Genomic DNA, 27,418 nt, shown 5'->3' with positions numbered 1-27,418 from the left:
GGAAAAAAAAAAAGTCCTTCTGATTAATAGTTGCCCTGTGTATGAATTAACTTTATGAACTGGATGCATGGCCTAAGGAACATTTCTAAGTGAGCTCCACAAAGAGAACCTAAACAAATGTGCTGGTCAGGAAGTTAGTAGCTGTTGACCTAGCACAAGCAGAGGGTAGACCCTGCACAATTTCTCTGTTTACAGTTTGTTCTGAGGGAAACGAAGAAAGGAAGCACTTATCTGATACGCGGGTCCTTTTTGTGTTTTAGTTTCATTATAATCGTTGTTGTTTAATCACAAAACCAGAACAAATAGTTAACATGTACGTAACAGGGGCTTAGCAGGTTGCAGCAAGGGATGTCAGCACCAAAATATAGGGTTATCACCTAAAAAAGAGGAAAAATGGGAATTGGAAGAAAGATGAATTGTGGTGGGGTTTTTTTTTTAATCCATTGAACAGGATATATATGAATCAGCAAGGCAAAGTCTAATGCGTAAAGGGAACCATTGAATGGTCAACTGAGATGCAAGTTTTCCTTTTAATTCCCAGAAGAATCAATTGTTCCAAACCTTTCTGTGTGTTCTGGCTTTGTGTATAGTAAGCTAGTGGCCCAAGTTCAGGTCTCCTGAGTGATTGTCCCTCTTGATACTATCCCTGCATTGTCGGAGGATAGAATTGTTTTCAGGAAATGAGAATGCTCATTATTTTCTGCCAGAAGAACCAATGTAGGTCCTTGGAGGAAACTGGTCTGTGAAACTTTATGAGCTCATCAAATAGAAATAAAGTTCTGGAGATTTGTTTTCTGTAAAATGCTGTTTACATAGTTTTAAAATGTTCAGTGCCAGAATTGCTAACAACATGGGTGAAATCCTGGCTCCACTGAAGTCAGTGAGATCTAAGATTTCATTCATGGTATCTTCCAAAAGATCTGCAAGTGTAAATTCTAATTCATAGAGGTGAATTAAGTTAATTTAATATACATATGCTGTAGGTTTGGGTGGAGGTGGAGAGAAATAGAAAAAATATTTTTAATGTAAAAATACATATTTTTAAATTTACAGAAAAGGATATTTTAAGAGCACTGATAATTAAGGCTTTGACACATTTAAAGAGAGATTTGCAAATTATTGCAAAATTGTCTTATCCTTTTCTTCCTTCTCATTCTGTTTTTTTTTATTGAAGAAATTAAATGCTCTGTAAAAAAAAATGTCAGATTTGTATGAAAAATTTCTGGCACATGCATCTTGGTATGAATTTTATAGTCCTTTATGTTAATTTTTTATTAATTGAGTATTATCTTTTTAATTCTGCAATATGATTCCCTTGCACTGAGGGATCAACAAGAGAGTGGTGTAGCTAACTTAATACCTATAAATTCCTGTGACATGGAAAGCCCCATATATACCATAAAATAGCTCTGTTTAAATGTAATAAATATTTTTGTGACCAAACTGTACTATAACACTTTTATTTGTCTTCATGTACAGAAGAAAAATAATTTTTATAGCCACATTAAGTGAACAGTGTTTAAAGTCTGTAAGGTTAAAACATGGTTTCTTAATGTGGCTATAACATTTCTTTTTCTATAGAGGAGGCTAAAGATTAGAACCTAGATAAAATACCTGCTTTATGTTTCAAAGAAAATTAGTTCAAATTATTATTTTGTAATTAATCTTGCCACTTCTTTTCACCTCTGCAATTATAGAATAGAATTTAGAACCTATTTATTCTATTCTAATTGTCTCTCTCTCACACACACACACACACACACACACACACACACACACACACACACACACACACACACACACACACACACACACACACACAGAGCCAAGTGTGGACATGTACAACTTAGCCAAATGCAAGTGTCCTCCTTTTGGATTACTGCTGGAATTCTCCTATTGACCGAAAGACTCACATGTCCTCATGAGGTTAAAACAGAAGCCTCAGCGCAGGGTAGCTGAAGTTGCAAGACATTTGGGACAAAATTATTTTTGAAGTTATAGTTAAACGTATGGAATGTATATGTAAGCTCTTAGTTCCTGTGGACATTTTACTGAATGATGGCAAGTGTTAACATAGGACTTGATCCTATAAAAGTTTAAAGCACATGTTCCTTTTCTTGAAAGGCAAGGAATAAGGACTATACTCATAAGTAAGGTCCTACTTGAATTGCAGGATGATTGTCAAAAAAAAATTGTGGCTGGGTTGTGGATAAGCCATGGAAAATTGCAGACCAGTAATAATGGACCTTATTATTTCCAGTAATAAATTCCATTATTACTTTTCTGTGATTTTCTGCTGTCAGCTGCCTGGGGCTTAGAGCGGGGGCTCCCACTATCGAAACTGTGGTGGAAACCTAATATTGGGGAATCTGCAATTTCCGCAATATCTCAAGTTAAGTAATGATTTACAAGATTGGGCCATAGTTAATAATTTTTTAACATTATGTTTCAATGTAAATTTAAGAATTAGCTGACTAGTTCAGATAAATGAGAGGAGACCTGAACTTTCACTTAAAATTCAAATCAAACCTTGTAGGAGTTAATTTTTTTTTATGTTTCACATGCCTCCCGATTCCTAGTTTTGGCCAGAGGCAGGAGTACTACAAAATGCTATTTTTTTCTGTCCTTGCAATCTGCATAGAACCTGGAAAATAGCGGGCATTTCTGTACTAATGAGTTATCAGCCGTATTTTTAGACCGGAGAGCTTTGGCTAAGTTAAACAACTTTCTGATGCTTAACTGAATTGAATCTCCAAAATGTTTGTTATACATCATTACTATAAACATATTATCATATTGCCCCATAAGAATACCAGTATTTTATATACCAAAACATTATGTATTTCTTTGTGCAGCCAGTTACAAAAATTATATATAGGTAACCAAATCTAATTCTTTAGGATGTAGATGATTATCTACATTGATTGAGAGTGCAGAGCATGCACATCTGGATTATGGTAGATGCATTATGGTATACATTTAAAATATGGTTGCCTAAGGTTAGGCATCCAAAGAAGTAATCTGAATTTCAGAGTTGCTGTGCAGCTGCTGCTCTCATTGACTTAAATGAGAGTTCCAACTGCTCATCACAAATGAAAATCAAGCACCTAGCTAAGTGGTCTAACTTAAATTGTGCAAGCATGGTCAGTTGGTATTTTGAAACTATTATCTGCTGCATCAAGTGCTGATTGCAGCTGGAGGCAATATACATGGATTAGGTGGACTGAGATTCTGCACTAATTTGGTACTAATGGTATGATCTGTGGTCAATTTGGTACTAGTGGTCTGGTGTGGCTGATCTAGTGTTGCAGCTCCAACATTCAGTGTTAGTGAATCTGGATAGTACAAAATTATGTCAGTGCTGTGTTTGTTTTAGGATTTTGATGTTACTTGTCAAATATTTTCATTCTGAAAGACACTAGCTATAATATTTTTAAAATTACTATAGAATATTATTACAATTTATAATCTCAGTGGCTGAAGATGTTTTTCAGTGCATTCTAACACTGTACTAAGCAAGAAATATGAAAAGAAGCATCTGTGTTTCGGTATTGTGTCGGTATTCTCAAAACAAACTTAACACTGTTTGGGGAGAGTTTCAGGTTTGTCTAATGCTGATCTGCTTTTTCATTACTTGTGCTAACTCTGTCGTTAATTCACAGCTGCACTGAAAATATGTTTATGTACACACAACTCTGGAAGAGAAGCAGTAGTTAAGGAGTTACTGCAATTGTTACTTCAGTCCCCAGCAGAACTAATTAACACTTCTGCATTCAGTATACCTTCTGTTTGCGAAAACATGCATCTCTCTCAAGGCAGTTAGAGTTGTTTCCTATTCTCCCTTGAAAAATTTTAGCTTCATTTCACTTGCACATCCCTGAAATGAATAGTTACATTAAGTGGACTTTTGAATGGTACAGTAGGTTTATGATATCAGGAATTTCCCATATCATAGAATTTCTGATTTGGCCTGTTGGTTGTCCTGCATTTTCTAAAATACGTATCACTGGTTTCCTGTTAGATATTGTAAAGAAATTTACCGTTAAGTGTAATCTTAGCATGATAACTGAATTTCTAACATAATGGTTGCTTGTTGGTTAGAATATTGCTTCTGCTTCTGAAGCTATATCTGCAACTTTTTTCCTTTTTAAGTTCCCACCTAATTTTGATGTTACATGTTATTGTAGTTATTGCTCTTGTTGCTGTTTAAATGATGACACTGAGTTTGGCACTGTATATGAGACATGTTTACCCCGACCACCTTCCTCCATCCAATCCCACATCTCCGCCTGTCTCTCCAATTATAACATCCTGAATGTCTCACTGTTAGTTTATATTCAGCCTGGCCAAAACTGAACTCTTGATTTGTCATTCAAAACCACCCCTACTTTCCCTTTGGTGTTACTGATGACACTATCACCAGCCATCATGTCATTCAGGTCTATAACCCAATGGTGATCTTTGACTACTCACTTTTCTTCACCCTACCCCCTCTGGCTGTGTCCTAAGTTTTCTGGTTGTTCCTCTGTAATGTCTCTAAAATCTCTGTCCTTGCTTCAAAAAATCCCATTTAGGCTTTTACACCCCACCTATTGCAGTTTCCTCCTCTCACATCCCATCTCTCCAATCTAACAAAAGGCATCTGACAAAATCCTCTTGCTTAGATCGTGCTGCCCCTGAAATTGCTCCACTCCCTCCCCATTTCCCTTCAAAGCTGCCTACATGTCTCCTATCACTGCACCAGCGATTCCAGCCTTGATTTTTCCTGTCTATACTTTTCTCCCACAACACCCATAACAGCCTTTGTGTGTTCTTCCATGCATCTTTTTATAGTGGAAATGTATTCCATGAATGGATCCATATCCCCTTTTCCCACTCTTTGCATGTCATTTCCTGTCTTAGATTGTAAACGCTTCAGGTAGGGTGACCAAATGTCTGGTTTTCGACCAGAATACTCGGTCAAAAAGGGATCCTGGAGGCTCTGGTCAGTACTGCTGACCGGGCTGTTGACTGTCCGGTTGGTGATGCTGTGCAGCGGGGGCTGGCAGGCTCCCTGCTAGCCTCCATGCCATGTGGCTCTGGGGAAGCAGCTGGCAAGTCCCCCCTCTGGCTCCTATGTGTCAGAGTAGCCAGGGGGCTCCGCATGCTGCCCCCCGCCCCAAGCACCGCCCCCACAGCTCCCATTGGCCAGGAACTGTGGGGGCAGTGCCTGCTGATGGGGCAGTGCACAGAGCCGCCTGGCTGCAGCTCCGCTGCTCTGCATAGGAGCTGGAGGGGGACATGCTTGCTGCTTGAGGTAAGTGCTGCCCAGAGCCTGCACCTCTGATACCGTCCAGGTGAAAATGAGTGAGTCAGTGAGGGTGGAGAGAGCGAGCGACAGAGGGAAGGAGGATGGAGTGAGCGGGAGGTGTGGCCTCAGAGAAGGGCAGGGCATGGGTGGGGTCTTGGAGGAGGGGCGGGGCGGTGCAGGGCAAAGATGTTCGATTTTGTGTGAGTAGAAAGTTGGCAACCCTAGCTTCAGGTCAGGAACCATGTGTATTTTTACAGCCCTTAGCACAATTGGGAGCCCTGATCCAGATTGGGGTCTCTAAGCATTACTATAAGGAATAATGTAATCAGTTAATATTCTCTTTTGCAGGTTTGACAGATGAAAAAGTGAAGGCCTATCTTTCTCTTCACCCCCAGGTACTGGATGAATTTGTATCAGAAAGTGTAAGTGCTGAGACAGTGGAAAAATGGCTGAAGAGAAAAAACAACAGACAGGAAGGTAAAATCTTGTTGTTTGTGATTAAACATTAATGTTAAACAGATTGGAGATTGGTTTTATAAACGGCTTCATTTTTTAAAACTTGTATTTTGTAGCTTACATGTCAAGGTTGCAAAATTTTTAATAAAGTAAAAAAAAATAGGCTAAGAATTCCTTGTTTCTAGCCGTTAGCTATTTCTGGTTGAATGTACTGGTATTCCTTTGTAGAAGTTTAGTCCAATAATTGTAACTGAAAATGAATAAATATGAACATTTGGGCCAAGCATTAATCTTTGTTACATCGGTGCAAGTTTATTGAGAACATAATTTTGTTTCTTACCTCTCAATTGCTAAAATACTGAAAGAAGGTTATGCAACACATAATATGTAGCCTTCAGTAAAATAGTTGGTACGTTACCTCACAAATTCCTACATGCAACATGAATTAAAATGGGTTTGGGTATGAGCAGTGACACATGGATTGTAAGCAAAGGGTAATGATAAAAAGCAATGTACTGAATTATGGGGAGGTTCTTGTGCTGCTGCAGGATCAGTATTAGGCTTAATTTATACTTAACATTAGAGAGACAAGGTGGGTAAGGTATTATCTTTTCTTGGATCAATTTCTATTGTGAAAGAGACAGACTTAGAGCTACACAGAGCTCTTCTCCTTTTAATGATCTGGACTTGCTGATAACCAACTTGTTAACTAATGCCTCAGTCCTACAAGCTGTTGTACGTGAATGGATATTTGGAACCGTTGTGAATTTAGTGGAGCTGTGAGTTGAAAGGTCCTTGCTTGTTCAGTAGTTTGCAACATTGGAACCTAGGTCTGCAGATGAAATTAAATAAAATTGTTGCAAACACTGAGGAATGAAGAGAAATAAAAATTACCAGGAAAAATATTGACAGGCAATAACAATGATATTTTTTCTGGAAAAATGAGAATAAAAACATCATCCAGACATCAGAGTGTCAATGCGAAGGAGATATTTGGAAAGAATAAATTCTAGTAAAGTTCTGGATCACAGTAGCAAATTGTACATGAGGTTGCAGTACAGTAGTTTGGGGAAAAAAGCCTGATTTTGCTCCGTATATGCAGCAATAAATAGTTTTTGTTTTGTTTTGTTTTTTTAAAATACTAGTTCGAATGATATTCCCCATTTTAAATATATGGAATATTGCCACTTTCCCAAATACGAGTGAATGTGATTTTCTACAACAATGCAGAAAGGATAGTGGTGGGTGAATCTGGTCTGTTTGTGGTAATGGTGCTAAGGAGTTTGTGAAAGGTAGTACTGTATGGATGGCCTTATTACGTGTGCAGAGTTAAGATGCAGTGTATTTTCTTTGGTGTATGGTGATTGTTCTTATGGTGAGATGCCTGTGTTTAGGAAAAGGAGTGGTGGGTACGTACTATTAGGTTCCTTAGTTTTTCTTTCTTTTACTTTTGTGGTTTTGTTTTAGATATAGGTATAGTGCAACCTTAATGGATACACAACAAAGTGTTTATATTTATAATCTATCTACACATACACAACAGCATTTTTCTGTATCAAGTTTGTGTGTCAAGTATGGAGCTAAAAGTTTGGGTTTTTTTATTTTGACTGATACTCATGGGAACTGTGATACCCAATAGAACCATAAGTGTATACTATGTCTGTATGGAGAGCTTTGTGGGGTGGGATGCAGAATAGCCTAGTAACCACTAATGGACTCATTTGAGTCAGACTTCTTACAAATTAGTAAATACTTTGGTGCTCCCAGGAAAATCATTATTTTAGATCACAATAGTGTCTTTCCACTCTGTGATTTTCTGCAACAGGCCAGGATATGTACAGGGAGTGATCTTCCGTGTGAAATGTAGATTATGGTGTGAGTTAAGAATATGAGTGCTTAAATGCGGCAGAAAGTTTCAGATAGTGTTTCAGTTCAGAGAACATGGCAGTTTTAAGTAGAAGTTATTTTGGTTTGCTTAGAATTTCTCTGCTGCCATTATCTTATGATGATTGTTCACACACTTGGGTGTGACATGAAAAAGTTATAATAATGGTGACTTCTGTGGAAATAAGCTTCAAGTTGTATTGAGCCAACTAGTTAACAAAGACAAGGTAAATATTGACCTTGAGGGTCAATTAGGGTTGCCAACTCTCCCAGATTGGCCAGGAGTCTTCTGGAATCGGCCTCAGTCTCCCAGTTGCTATTGAAAGCAATCTAGGAGATTTTAATAGGCCAAAAATCTGGTCGGTGGCACAGCGGGGAGGGCTGGCTCTGTGCGGTTCCCGGAAGCGGCTGGCATGTCCTTGCGGCCCCGAGGCACAGAGGCAATCCGGGAGGCTCCACACACTGCCCCGCCCCGAGCACTGGCTCCACAGCTCCCATTGGCCAGGAACCATGGCCAATGGGAGCTACAGGGGTAGTGCCTGCAGGCATTGGTTGTGCGCGGAGCCGCCTGGCTTAGGAGCTGCAGGGACATGCCGGTCACTTCCGGGAGTTGCCTGAGGTAAGCACCGCCCAGATGGAGCCCACACCCCGCATCCTCTCCTGCACCACAACTTCCGGCCCCAACCGTAAGCCCCCACCTACACCCAAACTCCCTCCCACAGCCCGTACCCCTCATCTCCTCCTGCACTCCAACCCCTTGTCCCAGCCCTGAGCCCCTTTATGTACCCAAACTCCCTCCCAGAGCCTGCACCCCCTCCTGCACCCTAACCTCTTGTCCCAGGCTCAGCCCAAGTCCCCTCCCACACTCCAAAACCCTGGGCCCACCCCCAGCCCATACCCCCTCCCATACCCCAACCCCCTGCCGGGGCGGGGGAGAGCAAGCAACAACGGAGGGAAGGAGGATGGAGTGAGAAGGGGCAGGGCAGGGCCAGGTCCTTGGGGAAGGAGCAGGGCAGGGGGCGGGGCAAGGGTATTTGGTTTTATGTGATTAGACAGTTGGCAACTCTAGGGTCAATAAACCTTGGTTTTTCTTGAAATGTGAAGTCAATCTATAGATTGTTACAGATTTTCTTTATATTTTTGTGAGAGATAGCTAGAAGTCTCTGATTTTGAGCCAGGTTTTTCTTAAATCTAAAAAAAAATTTTATAAGTAACATTTTGAAGGAGATAAAGCTAAAAGTTTCAGAAACAATAATTGTGATTTCCATTGGCCCAATAAGGAAGCATGTTTTTGCATATTTATTGAATGTCCAAATCCAGATTTTAGGTGTACTCATGAGTGTATTTTCAAACTGTTTGTAGGGAGATTTGCCTGGGTGGCATTGTATTGCCATTTCAGGACTTCGCAAAATTAGATGGAAAAATGCTGGAGCTATTTACAAAATCAGGCAAATAAATATGCCTCTCAGCAACCTTCATTCTGGTCAGGTGACATCTGAACAACTGTAACCAAGGAGAAGAGAAATAATTTCCTTCAAATTATTATTAATTTGCATTCATATAACACTTTTTATATTTTCAGAACTTTATACAAACATTCATTAATGATCACAACCTTCTTGTAAGATAGGAAAGTATTACACTCCCCAGTCTACAGATGAGGAAACCACAATTAATAAATAATGGGAGAAATGTTATTAATTATACATATTTGTTAATTTAATCTTCAGGATATTTTATTATGAGTAGGATCCTGACAAAGCTTTGGAAGCAGTTGCCCTAAATGGACCATTGTACATGCAAAAATACTTCAGCTATTCCATTTTGGACTTTGCAAAGGAAAATGTTTTAGATAAACATAAGCCAAAAAGACTATTTTTATTTCTGAAAGAAAACCACATATGCTATATATTAACTGTAATGTCAAAAAGTCATAATCTTTTAAGAAACTAACATATTGAATACATCCTAAGGATGCTATTATAATGAGAAGCAGTCACTACTGTATGTTTTTCTTCTGATGTTCAGCTGCAAATATAAACTCTGAATGAGTTGCATCGAGCTTGGTAAGTATGAAATTTTGAAATGAGTGAAATCTTGACAACAATAAAATGAAGATATAATTGGACATGTCAGATTCTGTATATACTTACATCTCTGTCCAATAGCTATATAAAAATATAATTATGCAAATTTAGAGGATTACTTGAACATCTAGATTGCCTTTTCATACATGTGTTGATTGTTTCATATTTACTATTATGTAAGTTTACCAAATACCTATAGTAAGCAAATGCTGTTGAGCACAATGGAAAAGGAATTCAGAAATAAGTGATTGCCTTCCATATGTAAGTAATATGAAGCTCAGAGTTGAAAGGATGTTCACTATTGGACTTTGAAAATTCTCTTTGCTATGCTGGGGAGGTGTGGTTGTACATATTCTTGGCTCTGCGGAGTTGTACAGGCAGATATTCATATTTTAAAACTACTCCAGATTGCTCAGTTCTTTGAAATTAAGGTTGTTCTTGGAAGTTCCTGTAGTCATATGTGCAAAATATAACTTGCACCATTGAAATGCATGCCAACTGTTTTTCCTTCTCATAAGAATGGCCATACTGGGTCAGACCAATAGTCCATCTAGACCAGTATCCTATCTTCTGACAGTGGCCAGTGTCAGATGCTTCAGAAGAAAGAACAGAACAGGAAATCATTGAGTGATCCATCCTTTGTCATCCACACGTAGCTTCTGGTAATCGGAGACTAGGGATACCCAGAGCATTGGGTTGTATCCTGACCATCTTGTCTAATAGCCATTGATGGACCTATTCCCCATGAATTTATCTAATTCTTTCTTGAACCCCATTATGGTTTTGGCCTTCACAACATTCTAACATTTCCCTTTCTACGCTTGGCACTAAAAAGAAGAAAACAGAAGACACCAAAAGAGAATGGAAAAATGCATATGAAAAACACATACACAAAAGACTGAATACAATGATTCATGAAAAGAGAAGAATCATATCATAGCAAATGATCTATCTAATAACGACTCAGAACAAAATATTGAACAGAGACACAACAAAATGACAGACAATTCTGAGGCATGCAAACAAATGAGAGGAACACAAAATAAGAGTAATATGAAGAGAACAAATTATCCTAGAACTAAGACAAACAGAAAGAAGACACTCTAACATTTATTGTTGAGGAACAATTTTAGGAATGTGCAGGCTAGCTGTACAGAATGGTTAAGAACCACTGTAATATATCACAAAGTAGAAAAATTGAAGCTTTGACTCTTCCTGCTTTGGTTACATTAGGATCTTTCACATCTGTGATTCACATACTTATAAATATGATTTGTAACATAATCTGTAGTTCCATTTCATATTTAAGTACATGTGAAGGACATTCATTGGTGCCTTTTAGACATTGGCTGAGTTTTATCTCTTCTTTGCTAAACCTGGAATTGTCTCTAAAATTGAAATTTTGCAACATTCTGGTATGTGCTTATATATATAATTCCAAGAAAATTAGGCAGAAAAGTTAACTAGTCTCTCTCAAAGTAAGCATGAAGAGCTGTAAAGTCAATGTGTTGACAGATGGTGGCATTCCATTATGTAACTGGTGTATTCAATAATAATCTACATAAGAAGGCAATTAAAATAACAGATCCATTCCATACAAATTCAGCTTGCAATTAAATTTTTGTATATTATAGCATTCACTTGATAGTAAGTGCTATCGTTAAGCTTGCAAAACAATTTGAGTGAATAACCCTTTGGTTTACATGCTCTTAATTTTCTGAAAAAATTGAACTTTTGGGCAAAAAGAAAAGGAGTACTTGTGGCACCTTAGAGACTAACAAATTTATTTGAGCATAAGCTTTTGTGAAATTTGTTAGTCTCTAAGGTGCCACAAGTACTCCTTTTCTTTTTGCGAATACAGACTAACACGGCTGCTACTCTGAAACTTTTGGGCAGAAACACTCCATGCATGGTCTCTGGCCAAAGTTGTTTTTTTGGGAGGGGCAGGGTGAAGGGTAAGCAACATCCCTATAGTTGTTCGAGTTACAATGGCAAGATAAAGGGGGGCAGGGGAATTATTTTTAAAGAAAATAATTGCCATGCTTTTCTTTTTCCCCAGACTAGTAGCTCAAAAATTATCTAAGATGTTACTAGTCTTCTTGAAGCTTGAAAGACTGTGAATAAAGTAATTGATTTTTTTAAAATAATCTATAACTATGCTCAGTGAGCATCTGCTAAGAACTTTAACAGAGTCTACTAAAATGAACGTCCCTTTGACACAGCAGAATGCATGTTCTCCAAACCTGGCTTGATCAGGGACCTTGCAGTTATAGAAGCTACTGTTGTGTGCATTTACATTAAGGACAATATCAGTTTCATTGAAACACACACCAGAGAATTTCAATTATAATACTAATAATAAATCAGAAACATAATTATGGATACTGTTATTTCAGAGAGGCTCCACAATTTGGTCTGTGCTCTGCAAAATAGAAGCTTTAATTTTTCATCTTTTAATTCTTTCTCTTCTTTGAGATGTGTTTTCCATTCTGCGTGCGTGTACATCCCATTCACTTGAGTTCAGATTCATTTGACCAGCAGTGGCATCTTGTACCTTAGGAGTCCTCGTGACCCCAAAGTGAGGGTATAAAGTCTGGGGCTACCCCATCTGCCCCTTATTTCCTTTTTACCACCAGTGGCTGTGAGTCAGAACCCTAGCGGTGTCCATCTCTCTCACTCATTGTGTGGCTAACTTTTGTCTTGTAAATAGTTTTTAAATAGGTATTAGGGTTAATTATTTAAGTAGTAGTTTGCAGTCTTCTCTGGTAAAAACACAAAACGCACGCACACACACACACACTCTCTCGCTCTTTCATACTTCTTCTTATGAGACTTCCCCAGTACCAGATCCTGCTCTTCTGGTTGAGCAGAAGTCTCCTGGATTTAAAAGCTGCCCATCTTCTGATGTGATGCTGCTGCTGAATTATGGGTATACAGGGTGCCTTTTGTGCCTTGGAGAGGGACACACTTCTGATAAATGTGCCTTCTAGATTGTTCTCTAAGAGAAGGCAGAAGGCAAGAGAGGCTCACAAGAATCTCTTTTTGTTAGAGAGGGCTATACATTCTTCCTCACACCTGGCCAAGCCTCTTCCTGAAGTGCTTCGGAGAGGTCAGGCTTGGTTCATAGTTCTAGGGCTTATGTTTCTAGGAAGATGTGCTCCATTACTGGTAAAACAGCTGAGGTCAGAGGAAGGAAGAAGCACTATTCCTGCAAGGGGCATAAATCTAGGTCACCATCACCAGATCCTGGCAAGAAAAGGCAGAAATCTCCTCATGCTGCCTCTTTAAAGGGTAGCTCAAGACCCAAGATGGGTTCCTCTTGTACCCCATCAGGCACCACGGCTTGGTAATGCCTCAGACTGAGTGTCAAGTCTTATCCAATGTTGATTCGTCCGCACAGAAACTCTCAGTGCCCACCGCTCCAGTACTGACAGCCTCTCTTCATCTGCCCTTGGTACTGCTATTCCTAGTTCTGAAAGCCTTTATGGTGCTGATTCGCCTTAGTGTGTGATCTCTACTTAAATCACTACTACTCTCCTATGTTGTGAGAGGTTTCAGAGTAGCAGCCATGTTAGTCTGTATTTGCAAAAAGAAAAGGAATACTTGTGGCACCTTAGAGACTAACAAATTTGAGCATAAGCTTTCGTGAGCTACAGCTTACTTCATCGGATGCAATGTTGTGAGTGTATCACTCCTGGGACTGGGCACCTCTACTGTTATGGGATTGAGCGCTTCCTTGGAGCAGGCCAGATCTGACAGTATAATTTTGCCTGGGACCCAGTGAAGGTAGCTTCACATCTAGAAAAAGAATACTCATTCTCCTCTTCAGCCTTTGAGCACATCAGGGAAACATCACCAATCTGCTCTCAACGGTCCCAGTCATTTGATCCCTATAGCTGTGATGGGGAATCTAGGACAAAGTATTATTTCCCTAGACCTAGTGGTTCCAAACATGAGCAGTCACCTTGGTTCCCTACCCCTGACAGCTCCCCCCAGCCTTGGTCCTATTGGGTGCTATGACAGTGCACCTCTTTCAGCACATCAGGGCTCAGCATTTCTCCTTCTGGTGTTGGTGGGTGGTTGGTCTGTCTGGAGTAAATCAGTCTGACTCTGGAGGTTTAATTCTTAGCATTGGTTTATTTTCAGCATTTACAGGGTAGGCCGTAGGGTTAGCCCAAGAGGTTTTTTTTGTTTTGTTTTGTTTTGTAAACCACCACTACTCCTCCCCCCTTCCTAACTCCCACTGAAGTACTGCCTCTTCTTATGCTGGCTAACCAATTGTCAGCTACCCTTACTAACCCATTCTGGGAACCAAGGCCTCATCCCCAAACAGAAATAAACACAAGGTTTCCCTTACAGAGAAAAACAGCTGTTTATCTAGGAGAATCTTTCCCCTTTGCTGCACACAACCCTTCTGCTGCCTGCTTCTCATCCCTCCTCTGAAGAGGTTTTTAAAAGTCATAGACTTCTCTTATTTGCACTCAGGTGTCCATAATTAACCTTGCAGCCCCTAGCCGGCATGGGTTGCGGGGGCGGTCCCTGCAGCTGCCACAGGCAGAGTCCACAACTCTAAGCTGCTGTCAGCAGCAGGGGAAACCCTGCACTCTCAGCCACCATGGTTGGGGGGAACTCTAGAGCCCAGAAGCAGTGGGTGCTGGAGCCTACTACCTCCCCATTTTGTCATAGTTTTTTAAATAAAAGTCAGGGACAGGTCATAGGCTTCCGTGAATATTTGGTTACTGCCCATAACCTGTCCGTGACTTTTAGTAAAAAATAACTTTGACAAAATCTTAGCCTTAATTATAAGTGGTAGGCATAGAGGCCAAAGTTGGTTACATACGAAATAAAAATAAAATGGCAGTCTAAATTCTACATTTTTTCAGATTAAGCAAGATTTGAATCAAGCAGTTTCTCACCCCACTAGGTGTTGTAAGCAATTCACAGTTCTTAATACACAGGCTTAATTCTGTGCTCAGCTGGGACTTGTCTCTTCAGTGCAAGGTCTTTTCTACTAAATGTTCTTGTTGCCTTGAGAGCAGGAGGGGGAGGAGAGAGGCCCTGGGCTGATATCACAGACTCCAATTTTTTACCCCCTTCCTCCCCAATCCATGAGCATGGAAAGATATTGTCTTAAACATGGAGTTAGGGATCACATGTTCTATGTCCCCTACTGAGTTAAGCAATTCCCATTGTCTAAGTGCTTTAGGAGTGGGTTACTGAACGAGCGGATTCTCCTTAATGGGCCAGCAACCCATTGCCGAATGTAAAAACTTTCTTGAGGGTGTTAGTTTCTCCTTTGTTGCCACTGAAAGGTCAGCTGTGGGTATCTCTCAGACTCTCAACATATTTCAGGTTTCAGAGTGGTGGCTGTGTTAGTCTGTATCAGCAAAAACAACGAGGAGTCCTTGTGGCACCTTAAAGACTAACAAATTTATTTGGGCATAAGCTTTCATGGTCTAAAACCCACTTCTCCTTGTTGTTTCAACATATTTCAGAAACACGCACATAGCAAAACTTCATAATTTCAGATACAATGGTAACACACATAATTCAACTGGGTGGTAATGTTCAACAGATCATGATATCTCAAATGATCTCTCACAAGGCACACTTTGTACAAAACCTGTCATAATCATATCACAGTGGGGAATATGGGGGTTCCAGGGTGCTGCTTTGAGGTACAGAGTGTCACAGATTGGGTTAGAAGTGACTTCAAAATAGGATTATTTGGATTGGGACAGTGCTTCTAAATTCATAGACAAATTTCATCATCACAGCAGGGAAGAATTTAAGTCTCTTGTCTCTGAGGTTCCATGGCCATCTCTTAACAGGAGATCCTGAAGGTTATGGTTTTCTGGCATGCCTACGGAGGTACAGACAACAATAGAAGATGTTCTATTTGAAGGCGGTCACTTATTTAATATTAAGATCGATGAGGCTCTCTGCTCATTTAAATATTCTTGAGCAACATTGAGATCTTTAAATGTTTAACTACCCGCTTAGAGGAGAAAGCCACAGAGCTATTACGTTCACCAGAGATCATCTTAACCTCCTAGAAGGAGAAAGAGGTATCAGAGATGGAGACTATCTGCCTCTTCTTCATCAGGGATTTACTCTGTAACACCATCAGCTAGGCAGTCAGTTTGACTCGTTGTGGGGCGGGGGGTATACATCTTCAGGATGATCTTTTTGCTGCCCTCTTATTTTGTTTGGTATCATTTATTTTATTTTTGAAGGATCTAGAACCTTATCATTACAGACCTTTAAGTCCTAGAGATCAGGGAGGGTGAAGTATTCTATATAATTCTAGACCTTTCCCTACTCCTTTTCACTGTCCCATTTCAGGGACCTCTGTCATGACAGCCTGTTATATGAAGAGGGGAGTAATTTATAAGCCACAGAGCAGTGGTCCGAGTGCCTCTAAATACAGAAGGAAGGCTATTTACTGAAGAAAACGGGGGGCTAACACAAATTCTGGATTTAATATGGCTAAACACATGTATCTGCAGCTTCAAGTTCTGGTTAATAACTCTGGCCTTTATAATCCCCTCCCTAGATTGGTTCACAGCTCTCAGCCTCCAAAATACCTATGGTTCCTTCCCCACTCTGAACTCTAGGGTACAGATGTGGGGACCTGCATGAAAACCCCCTAAGCTTATTTTTACCAGCTTTAGGTTAAAACTTCCCCAAGGTACAAACTATTTTACCTTTTGCCCTTGGACTTTATTGCAGCCACCACCAAGGGTCTAACAAATATATAACAGGGAAAGAGCCTGCTTGGAAACATCTTTCCCCCCCAAATTCCTCCTCAAGCCCTACACCCCCTTTCCTGGGGAAGGCTTGATAAAAATCCTCACCAATTTGCATAACTGAACACAGACCCAAACCCTTGGATCTTAAGAACAATGAAAAAGCCATCAGATTCTTAAAAGAAGAATCTTAATTGAAGAAAAAGTATTTTCACATAGGAATCCATCCTGTTCGCAGGAAATACTTGAGATTGCATGTGAGGAAATCCCATCATCAACAGAGTGCTACCTCAGCTATTAACAGCACTAATGGACTTCACCAAATGCATTGCAGTGGTGGTGGCTTACCTCGGAAACCAGGAATCAAAGTTTCCCTGTATCTTGATGATTGATTGGTTAATTCAAGGGAAATCTCCACAATTTGGGACTGACTCCAATCACCAGATACTCCAACTTTTGACCTCACTAGGTCTCAGTCAATAAAGAGAATTCAGTGCCTCCCCAGAGGATAGAATTCATACAGGCAATACTAGACTTCACCACAGCAAAAGATTATTCACCTCAAGATACATTTGACACCATAGAGGATCTTGTTAATTAGCTATAAGCTTATCTACAGACATCAGTAAGAGGCTTCCTCAGATTGCTGGGATGCATGACCTCCTGCATATATGTGACACTGCATTCAGGCTTCACTGCATGCAAAAGTGGTTGAAGTCTGTGTATCTACAAATAGACTTAATACAATCATAAAAATGAAGGTCTGGAAGGGACCTCACATCCAACCCCCTGCTCTGAAGCAGGACAGGAAACCTAGACCATCCCTGACAGGTGTTTGTCCAACTTGTTCTTAAAAATTTCCAATGATGGGGATTCCACAATCTCCTGTGGAAGCTAGTTTCAGAGCTTAACTACCCTTATAATTAGAAAGTTTTTCCTAATATGTAATTTAAATCTCCCTTCTGCATATTAAGCCCATTACTTTTTATCTTGTCTTCAGTGAACATGGAGAACAATTGATCACTGTCCTCTTTATAAGAGCCCTTTCCATAACTTAACACTGTTATCAGGTTCCTCCTCAGTCTTCTTGTCTTGAGATTAAATATGTTGAGGGTTTTTTTTAACCTTTCATCATAAGACAGGTTTTCTAACCTTTTTATCATTTCTGTTGCTCTCCTCTGGACTTGCTCAAATTTATCCATGTCTTTCCTAAATTATGGTGCCCAGAATTGGACACAGTAGTTGAGCTGAAGCCTTACCAGTGCTGAGTACAGTGGGACAACTGCCTTCCATGTCAAACACTCCTGTTACTTTCCCCGTAATGATAGCCTTTTTTGCAGCTGCATCATATTGTTGATTCACGTTCAATTTGTGATCCACTATAATCCCCAGATCCTTTTCAGCATTACTACCATCTAGCCAGTTATTCCCATTTTGTAGTGTGTTTGATTTTTCCTTCCTAAGTGAAATTCTTTATCCTTGTCTTTATTAAATTTCATCTTATTGATTTCAGACCAATTTTCTAATTTTTCAAAGTCGTTTTGAATTCTAATCCTGTCCTCTAAAATGTTTGCAACCCCTCCCATCTTGGTGTTATCTTCCGATTTCATAAGCAAACTCTTCACTCCATTTTCAAAGTCATTAATGAGAACGTTGAATATTACCAACCCCAGGACTGATCTTTGTGGGATCCCACTAGATATCCACTGCCAGTTTGACAGCAAACTACTGATAACTATTCTTTTTAGTATGGCCTTTCAACCAGTTGCATACTCATCTTCTCATAATTTCACCTTGACCCCATTTCCCTAGTTTGCTTATGAGAATATCATATGGGGCTGTGTCAAAAATGCCTTACAAAAATCAAGATATCTCGCACCTACTTCTTCCCACCTATCCACTAGGCCAGCAACCCTGTCAAAATTGGGCATGAAATTAGGTTGGCTTGGCATGATTTATTCTTGACAAATTCATCACTGGCTATTTCTTATAACCGTATTATCCTCTGGGGCTTACAAAATGATTGTTTAATAATTTGTTCCAGTACCTTTCTGGGCATCAAAGTTAGGCTGATTGGTCTGTAATTCTCCAGGTCCTCTTAGTTCCCTTTTTTAAAGATAGTTACTTTGTTTGACCTTCTCCAGTCCTCTGACTCTTTACTTATACCCCATTAGTTTATACCCCATTAGTTCTTGAAGATAATTGTTAATGGTTCTAAGATTGCTTCAGCTATTACCTTAAGAATCCTAGGATAGGGATTCTCACAACAAATTCCTTTGTGGCCTCAGAGTGCAGCCACCAACTTTGACAATATTTCCTAAAATACTTAATTAATTTTAGGAAAAACAAATAAATATGCACATGTACATGTCCAAATCATTGTAATTTATTTATGTAGGGTTTTGTTTGCAGACTCAATAATAAAAATAATGTATGGTTGTTTCTATTCTTTACTGAACCTAAACGGAATAGAAACACATATAAGGTGCTTTGCATGTTCTTGTCTTTGTTGTTGTTTCTTTTGCTTTTTTGGTTTCTTTATTTTTTAGACTTGCTAGCTAGTAAGTCTGCTAGCTAGCTGGGAGGTACTGAAAAGTGATATTAACAAATATACAAATATCACTTTTCACAGCAGACTTACTCACCCCCAGCAAACGAGGGTGCAAATTAAGTCCAAATGGGGAGATGGATAGAGAGGCAGCAGGGGCAATGGGGCAATTGATGGGGGACTGGGGAAGGCAGCACAGGCCAGGGCAATGGTTGGGGTCGTGAGCCTGGGGTCGGCACCTGAACCCACTGCCACATGCCCAGAGCCTGCCACACCAGGGCTGAAGCTGGAAGTCCGCCCGCTACTGCCCCCAGGGAGGTGGGGAATTCATGCTGGCTTTCTGCTCCCCTGGCATTTGTGGCTCCAGAGGTGGGCAGGGCCCAACCCCTGCTGGCAGCCCCAGGGGAGGAGCCACTTCTTTCCCCCACCCCAGTCACCACCCAGAAGCCTGTGGCTCCAAGAAAAAAAGCCCCTGTTGGCTGGCTGCATGCGGCCATAGTGGCCGCATTTGAGAAACACTGCCCTAGGATGACTTTCATCAGGTCCTGCCTACTTTAATACATCTAACTTATCTAAATATTCTTTAACCTACTCTTTCCCTATTCTGGCTTGTGTTCCTTCCCCCTTTTGGTAAATATTAATTGTATTAAGTATCTGGTCACCAATAAGCTTTTTAATGAAGACTGAAGCAAAATAGGCATTAAACACCTCTGCCTTCTTGATATCATCAAGTACTAGCTCTGCTTCACTGCTAAGTAGAGGACCTATGCTTTCCTTCATCTTTCTCTTGCTCCTTCTGTGTTTAAAGAATGTATTATTGCCTTTTATGTTCCTTGCTAGTTGTAACTCATTTTGTGCCTTCGCCTTTCTGATTTTGTCCCTACGTGCTTGTGCTGTTCTTTTGTTGTCTTCCTTGTCACTTTATCCATATTTCCACTTTCTGTGGGATTCCTTTATGATTTTGAGGTAATTAAGGAGCTCCTGAAAGAGCCATATTGGCCTCTTACTATTTGTAAAAAGAAAAGGAGTACTTGTGGCACCTTAGAGACTAACAAATTTATTTGAGCATAAGCATCGGATGCATCCAATGAAGTGAGCTGTAGCTCACGAAAGCTTATGCTCAAATAAATTTGTTAGTCTCTAAGGTGCCACAAGTACTCCTTTTCTTTTTGCAAATACAGACTATCACGGCTGCTACTCTGAAACCTTACTATTTGTTCTATCTTTCCTTCGCATATTTTACAGTTGTGCCTTTAATTCTGTTTCTGCAGCCAGGCTGCTGAATATCCTGGAAGACAACCGCAGCAAGCATTTTGCAAATGACCATGAATGGTCAAAGACACCATCATACAGGACATATGACAAGTGAGATCACCTAATTATAAACCTATTTGCAAAGAATGAGAACACAAAATGCCACATGTTCTGCTCCAGAGGGTGCCCGATCCCAAGATCTCTGTCAAATGCCTTTCTGATCCCATGGGCTCCAGGAATAATATTCATCAACCTACCTATCCCGCTGGTACCAAGGGACATCTGGAAGCTCAGACAGTATTCAGCCATGATAATCAGTTCTGATATTCAGCCCCAGTGAATCTGTCCATTCATCTGCCAATATATATGAACCTCTTCTTCCAGAGGTCATCTCCCAGAAGGAGGGGCAACTATGCCATCCAGACTCAGTACCTTACACCAAGATTTGAAAGGATTAGATTTTTAATGGTAAATGTCAGTAAACATCAATTTCTCCATACACGTACAAACTGACAGAAAAATATTTCCTTCAGTGATGATAGAAATTTACAGATAGGCAAAGAAAGAAAAATGTTGCTTGAGAACTTGGAGTTTGATTTAGATTCATAGATTCATAGGTCTATTGAAGGATATTTACTTTGAATATTTTGACATGTGATATTGAAAGTTTTTGTGTTTTAATTGCTATAAAACTTTGGGACCTGCACCAAAAGACTCAATCGTTCCCAAACCCTGAGGTTGTCTTCTGCACAAAAAAGAGAATTTGTCCACTAGTCCTTTAGGCTTATATTAAAAGCAAATCTGTCCAGTGCTGAATCATGAAAAGCAATTCTTCCATGGTCCAAAATAGAATGGGAATTGTTTCTTTTGCAATACCTCACATTATAATGTTAAACTTTAGAGTACACTACACTGACTTCTATTACATTAATCTCTTCCTTTCACCCCAATCTCCCTTCCTACACAAGCAAGTCTTTGAGAGTAATTGATGGGTTGTTACCAATAGGAAGTAGGTAATTTCTCAGTACCTGTGGGTATGGTATGAAAAGGGAATTGTTTTTCTGCTGTGTTGTGGGCATGTTAATAAAAAGGGTACAACAAAGGGAATACTAATGTTTATGGTTTTAGAGTAAGTAAGGTATGATTTTGTTTTCCCTTCATTTACTTTCCGGGTTTTTGTACAGCCTACATTTTTAAAGGTTTTATTTGGAAGAACTTTTTACTAAATGATGCAATATAGAGATGTGTCATTTGCAATTTGTCCACAGACTTTTAATGTGTGAAAGGTAGCTAACTGCCAAATGTTTCTACTTAGCAGGAATGTTCTTGTATCAGTGTATGTGTGTGCTAAAAATCTGGCAGTTTGCTATCAGCCTGTAAAAACAGGAGGAAGGAGCCTATGGAGGGATTGCCTATTTTGGGAGCTCTACAGCTTCAAACCATCCAGTTGCTAATACTAGTTTGTTCAGCAGGTTAATGACGTACTTCCAAACTGTGTATATGAAAGAGCAGTAAATATATTCAAAAAGTGGGAGCATTACTCTAGTAGCAACATTCCATAACTCGCTGCAACTCTGATACCTCATCAGACCGTGCAAAAGGAAATGACATGGCAGCACGTTAATATCCTCCATGTTTTATTTTTAGGGTGTATTCATGCTTCATTGATGCTGTAAGCATGCCGTTTCATCCTGATGCAGCCTTGCTGTGCTTACGTTCCCAGGATATACCAACAAGCATGAATACTTGCCAAAAATGAACAGGGAATATGGGAATTGTTTGGGCAGTGTTCCACTTACAATACTGGCACTGGGATAGTAACTGTTAGCTTTACAGTTTATCACCCAAGCCTACCATTTATAATTTTCAGAAGTATCTGGGGAGTCTTCTCTTAAATGTAAGGTACTATGAAGATTGGTAGGATTAGAAAGAAAGTTGTGAGCATACCCTGCTTTATAAAATGGCTTCCGTCTAGTTGGAAATAATAAAGTTGGCTGGTGAGGATACTGAACTATGTAACTGACTCAGTAGCATTTCAGATGCCCCAAACAGTGTCACATATGCCAACATGACATTATGAGAGAGAAATAATTCATTTTCTATCCTCCTTCACTCCTCTCCTTCCCTTAATCCTCTTCCTTATTTCCTTATGTATCTCCATTCCTTCCCTTCCCCATTTTAAGTATTAAGGTCAGGAAGAAGGTTCCTTTTAAGACCATCTAGTTTGACCTCTTGCATAACTGATGCCATAAAACCTTACCAAGTGTTTCCTGCATCAAGCCCTTAACTTCTGGTTGAGCTAGTGGAAAGTCTTCCAAACTTCACTGGTTCATGTATCACCTTAAAAAAATGTTATGAAGTAAATGGATGGAACATGAAGTTCAGATATCACCAGTAGTACATGTACCACAGTTTGGGAACCCCTGAGCTAGAACATATCTTATCTGAAGATGCCCGCTCTTTATTTAAAGACTTTTAATGATGGAGACTTCACAATATCACTCGGTAAATTATTCCTATGGTAAATGACTTTTGCTGTTAAAAATTAGTCTGACTTTATCTCACTTCAGCTATCAATCACTAAATCCTCTTATGCCTTTTTATGCTTCTATCAGGGAATGAATCAGGGTTGCATAGTGAAAGAACTGTTAACTATAGAGGATGGCCAGCATGTCCCTTGGCCTGCTCCGCTTCCCACAACCCCCATTGGCTTGGAGCGGCGAACCGCGGCCAGTGGGAGCCATGATTGGCCGAATCTGCAAATGCAGCAGGTAAACAAACTAGTCCGGCCCGCCAGGGGCTTTTCCTGAACAAGCGGTGGACCGGCTTTGAGAACCACTGATCTATAGGACCACTGCTTCATTTGTTGCAGCAGTTGGAAATTGTGTAGGGACTGAGGCAGGGGATTGCAGGAAGAGAAAAGATGGTCTCATGGTTAAGGGAGTTGAATCTGTCCTGGGGAGTTGGATTCTATCTCTACATTTCCCAAGCCAAACTTTTCACAAGTGGCCACTAATTGTGTTTCTCATTTTCTGGTTGTGCAACTTGAAACTTTTGGAGTCAGAGTTGCAGAAGTGCTGAGCACTCACTCAGCTGCAACTTGGGACCACTGCTCTGAACATATAAAGGTGCTATACAATGCTAAATACTCTGAAAGATCAGGCTATAGGGATTGCACACTGGGCACTCCAGACTATGGATACTTGACAAATTTAGCTTTCATTCCTCTATGCCTTAGTTCCCCATGTGTAAAATGGGATGATAATAATATCATTTCCACACTTCAGAGGGATGTTTTGAAGATAAATTTGTTAATATTTTTGACGATCTTGGATGCTATGGTGAGGAACACTGTAGAAAAGTCCACAAGGAAATTAATAATTCTGTATGCAATGCAGGATTTGGATGGTGTCCAGTAAATAAAGCCTACGACCACATATTAAATGATGAGGATAAAACAATATATTGAATAGCTATCCATACAATGATCACCGTGTGTCCAATGCACTGATTGAGGCAGATGTCATGAGAAAAAATATGTGATCATGTAATTGAAGACTGTATGACAATTCATAAGCACAAGCCTAGGGTGGTGGTAATTATAGGCCTGTCAACCTGACATCGATTCTGGGCAAAATAATGTAACAGCTGATATAGGACTTGATTAATAAAGAATTAATGGAGGGTGATATAATTAATGCCAGCCAACATGGGTTTATGAAAAATAGATTCTGTCAGACTAACATGATATTTTTTTTGATGAGATTACAAGTTTGCTTGATAAAGGTAAAAGTGTTCACATAATAAACTTCTGTAAGGCATTTGACTTGGTCCAGTATAATATTTTGACTAAGAAACTAGAAAGATATGGCACATTCAACATGGCACATAGTAAATTCATTAAAAACTGGCTAAATGATAGGTCTTAAACTGAGAGAGGCAAGGTGAGTGAGGTAATATCGTTTATTGGACCAACTTCTGTTGGTGAAAGAGACAAGCTTTTGACCTTCACAGAGCTGCTCTTGACCTGAAAAAGAGCTGTGAAACTCGAAAGCTTCTCTCTCTCACCAACAGAAGTTGGTCCAGTAAAAGGTTCTTTCACTCACCTTGTGTCTCTCATATCCTGGGACCAACATAGCTACAACATCAGTGCAAACAACACAGGTCTTAAATTGTAATTGTAAATGGAGAATCATCATCAAGCAAGTGTGCTTCTAATGGAGTCCCACAGGCATTGGTTCCTGGCCCTATTTTTATAAATATATAAAACTATTTGATGTTTTAATTAGTGACCTGGAAGAAAACATAAAATCATTAATGATAAAGTTTGCAAATGACACACAGATTGTGGGAGTGGTAAAAACTGAAAAGGACAGGTCACTGATACAGAACAGTCTGCACGCTGTACATACATTTTTAAAGTGATTCATTTTGAAAACTTTTCAGATTAGTGTTACAGCTATATCAGAAAATGAATGATTGTTTGGTTATTTCATTTACCAAAGGTAATTGAAGCAGATATTTATGAAGTCATTGGGAGGTGAACTATCTCCAATTCAACAAGTTAATTATTATTTGGAGGATTTTCTTGCCATGCTGTATTAGGAGGAGAACATCACCAGACAGACATTTAAACTATTTTATTAAACTAAAACAACAACGTTAGGTATTCTGGATTTTTTTCTTCAACAGAAAACATATAATATTTTAACAAAACAAGCATATGAATTTTTGAATTTAGTTAAACATTCAAGTTTTTAAAAATCAGGTTTGTTTTTGTTATAATAGTTTTTAAATAAAATAATTAAATTAAATTAAAAAAAACCCACAAAAATTATATTGACTATGTTAGCCAGGTCAACATGAGAAACTTAGAACATTGGCTTCTGCAGCTAACACAGTCATCTTCACCTTCATTTTCCAATTTGTTGACAATCTGGAAAAGAAAAACAAGCTTTCCTGCTTTTTCAGGTCCCAAACGATTTCTCAATTTGGAATGAATTAGTCCAAAGGAAGAAAATATTCTTTCTACACCGGCAGAAGAAGCTACTGCTGTTTAAAAGTGAGATTATCTCTTCAACAGTCTCTGAATCCAAGTGCTTAAGTGGCTTCCACCAGTTCGCTGATGTGACTTTCTTTAAAACAGCAGCAGCAAACATATATTTCTTGAATGGTTCTTATTCCCAAACTGGGTCTCTTTTATGGCCTGCTGCCATTATAGGTTTTCCTTTCTAGTGAGAAAATAGTATGGTAGATCTCAAATCAATGAAGGCTACACTCAGAAATACTTCAAGACTTCTGGAATATGCTGCTCAAACAGTTTCACTTTTGTTTCTACTGCCTGTCCCTCCCTTCTCACATTTATCTCCAGACTTCTTCTCCATGTCCGGATCTATTCCGTCCACAGCAATCTTCTATTCATTGAACTTTTTGAAACTTTGCACTTCTAGAGAGAGATAAGGGATTGATTCTGTGTACGCAGATTTGCAGAGTGACAGTAGGGTTGAGGTCAGTTATTTCTTACCTCAATATATTATTTATTTTAAACGTTTTTGCTGTTCACAAGCATGTTATCTCTGGAGATACAAATCCACAGTTTGAGAACTGCAAAACTAAGCATCTCTGATGGTGTCTTCTAGACTGAGCACTGAATCCTATTGGGTAAGTAGAAAGATTAACCTAAATCATCTATTCAGAAGCCCTTGGAACCCCATAAGATAAGGTCCCTAATCCATGAACTATTGGAAATCATTACAAAACTTTTCTTAAACATTACATGAATATACACCAGACCCTCGATAGAACGTGGGATTTGGGATCCATGCCAAGTACTGCGTTATAGTGGGGACTACATTAAAATGAAATTACTGTATACAGTAAATGTCACATCCATAAAGTATAGAAAACCTTAGAAAATAAACTCCTACTTGAAGGAAACAATAAACGAGAAAAAAGGTGTTGCTTTATTAGAGATTTAAAGTAGACATTACAATAAACTAGTCTAGTTTTTCTTTAAAAAGTCAGTGAGTTGCTTTTGCTTCTTGCTGCTGTGCTGCTTCCGCTTAGCAAACTGCAAAAAACTATGTAGCTGCATAATTTTTATAGGCTCAACGTCTTGCGTCTCAAACCATCTCAAAACAGTCTCTAAGCCAGCTACAGTCGCAGTTGATGTTGGAAAGACGTCCACTTCATCTTCCTCCTCTTATTCCATGGTGAAGGCCAATTCTTCAGCTTCTGGAATGTTGTTTGGTCGTATTGCCTGAAGAATTTGATCATCCATTAGACTTTCAGCAGCGGGACAAAATTCTTCTGCTTCATCATCGCCTCTTATCCAGGACTCGATATTTTGTGGCAGAACAGTCATCCCGAGCCTGGACAGTTGCTGGCACAGCTCCGGCATCCAATCCACGTCTGTTCTTCCAACTTCCTCCTCTGTAAATCCCTTGAAGTCGAATTCCTCGTCAGACTGTGATCTACTTTCTTCATTTTCTTTCAGGAGCGGGTGGCCAAACGACTCTCTCAGTCCCACCTTCCAACAGCGGTTTATCGTTTCAGCGCGTAATAAATTCCAGGAATCGCCGCCAATGTAAAAGAAGTCTTTTATAATCAACTTATTTAGAAAATCGGTGACAGACAACTTGCTTTCTATCATTTGTCATACCAAGTTCCGTTGATAGTGCTGCTTAAAAATGGTGATAACACCTTGATCAAGCAGCTGGATTTTGGAAGTCGTGTTTTTAGGTAATTATTCAACCCGTATTTTACTATCACGGGTTCTGAGTCTTTCGGCCGGAGGATGCGCTGGACAGTTGTCTAGCAAAAGAGCGGCCTTTTCTTCTAAGTGTTTTGCCCCCAAATGCTTTCTCACAGAAGGGACAAATTCAGTGAAGAACCATTGTTCAAAAATCTCTCTTGTCATCCAGGAATTTTTGGAGTTCTTATACGAAAACAGCAGGCAATTCACATTTACGTGATGAAAGTACCGAGGCATGTGAGACTTTCCAATACACAATGGTTTTAATTTATGCTTGCCTGTTGAATTCACACAAAACAATAAAGTAAAGCGATCTTTTGCCTGTTTATATCCTTCTTTCTTACGTTCATCTGTTCTGACAGCCAGGGTTTTATCAGGCAACATTTTATAATAAAT

General features: G+C 39.5%; 1 protein-coding gene across 3 annotated transcripts in view; it reads left to right on the top strand.

Moving 5' to 3' along the window:
* The window catches only part of PDE10A (phosphodiesterase 10A), a 603,707-nt gene that overhangs the window by 400,293 nt on the left and 175,996 nt on the right, over positions 1–27,418 (top strand). For all 3 annotated transcript variants that reach the window (XM_043511279.1, XM_038397222.2, XM_043511278.1), the window contains exon 2: positions 5,639–5,767. In XM_043511279.1, coding sequence (XP_043367214.1) covers positions 5,639–5,767 — 129 coding nt within the window. The remainder of the gene's footprint in view (positions 1–5,638; positions 5,768–27,418) is intronic.

The sequence above is a fragment of the Dermochelys coriacea genome, chromosome 3 (genome assembly GCF_009764565.3).
Source record: "Dermochelys coriacea isolate rDerCor1 chromosome 3, rDerCor1.pri.v4, whole genome shotgun sequence".
NCBI lineage: Eukaryota > Metazoa > Chordata > Testudines > Dermochelyidae > Dermochelys > Dermochelys coriacea.
Note: the sequence above shows the minus strand (reverse complement) of the source record. Positions and strands in the feature narration are given on the sequence as shown.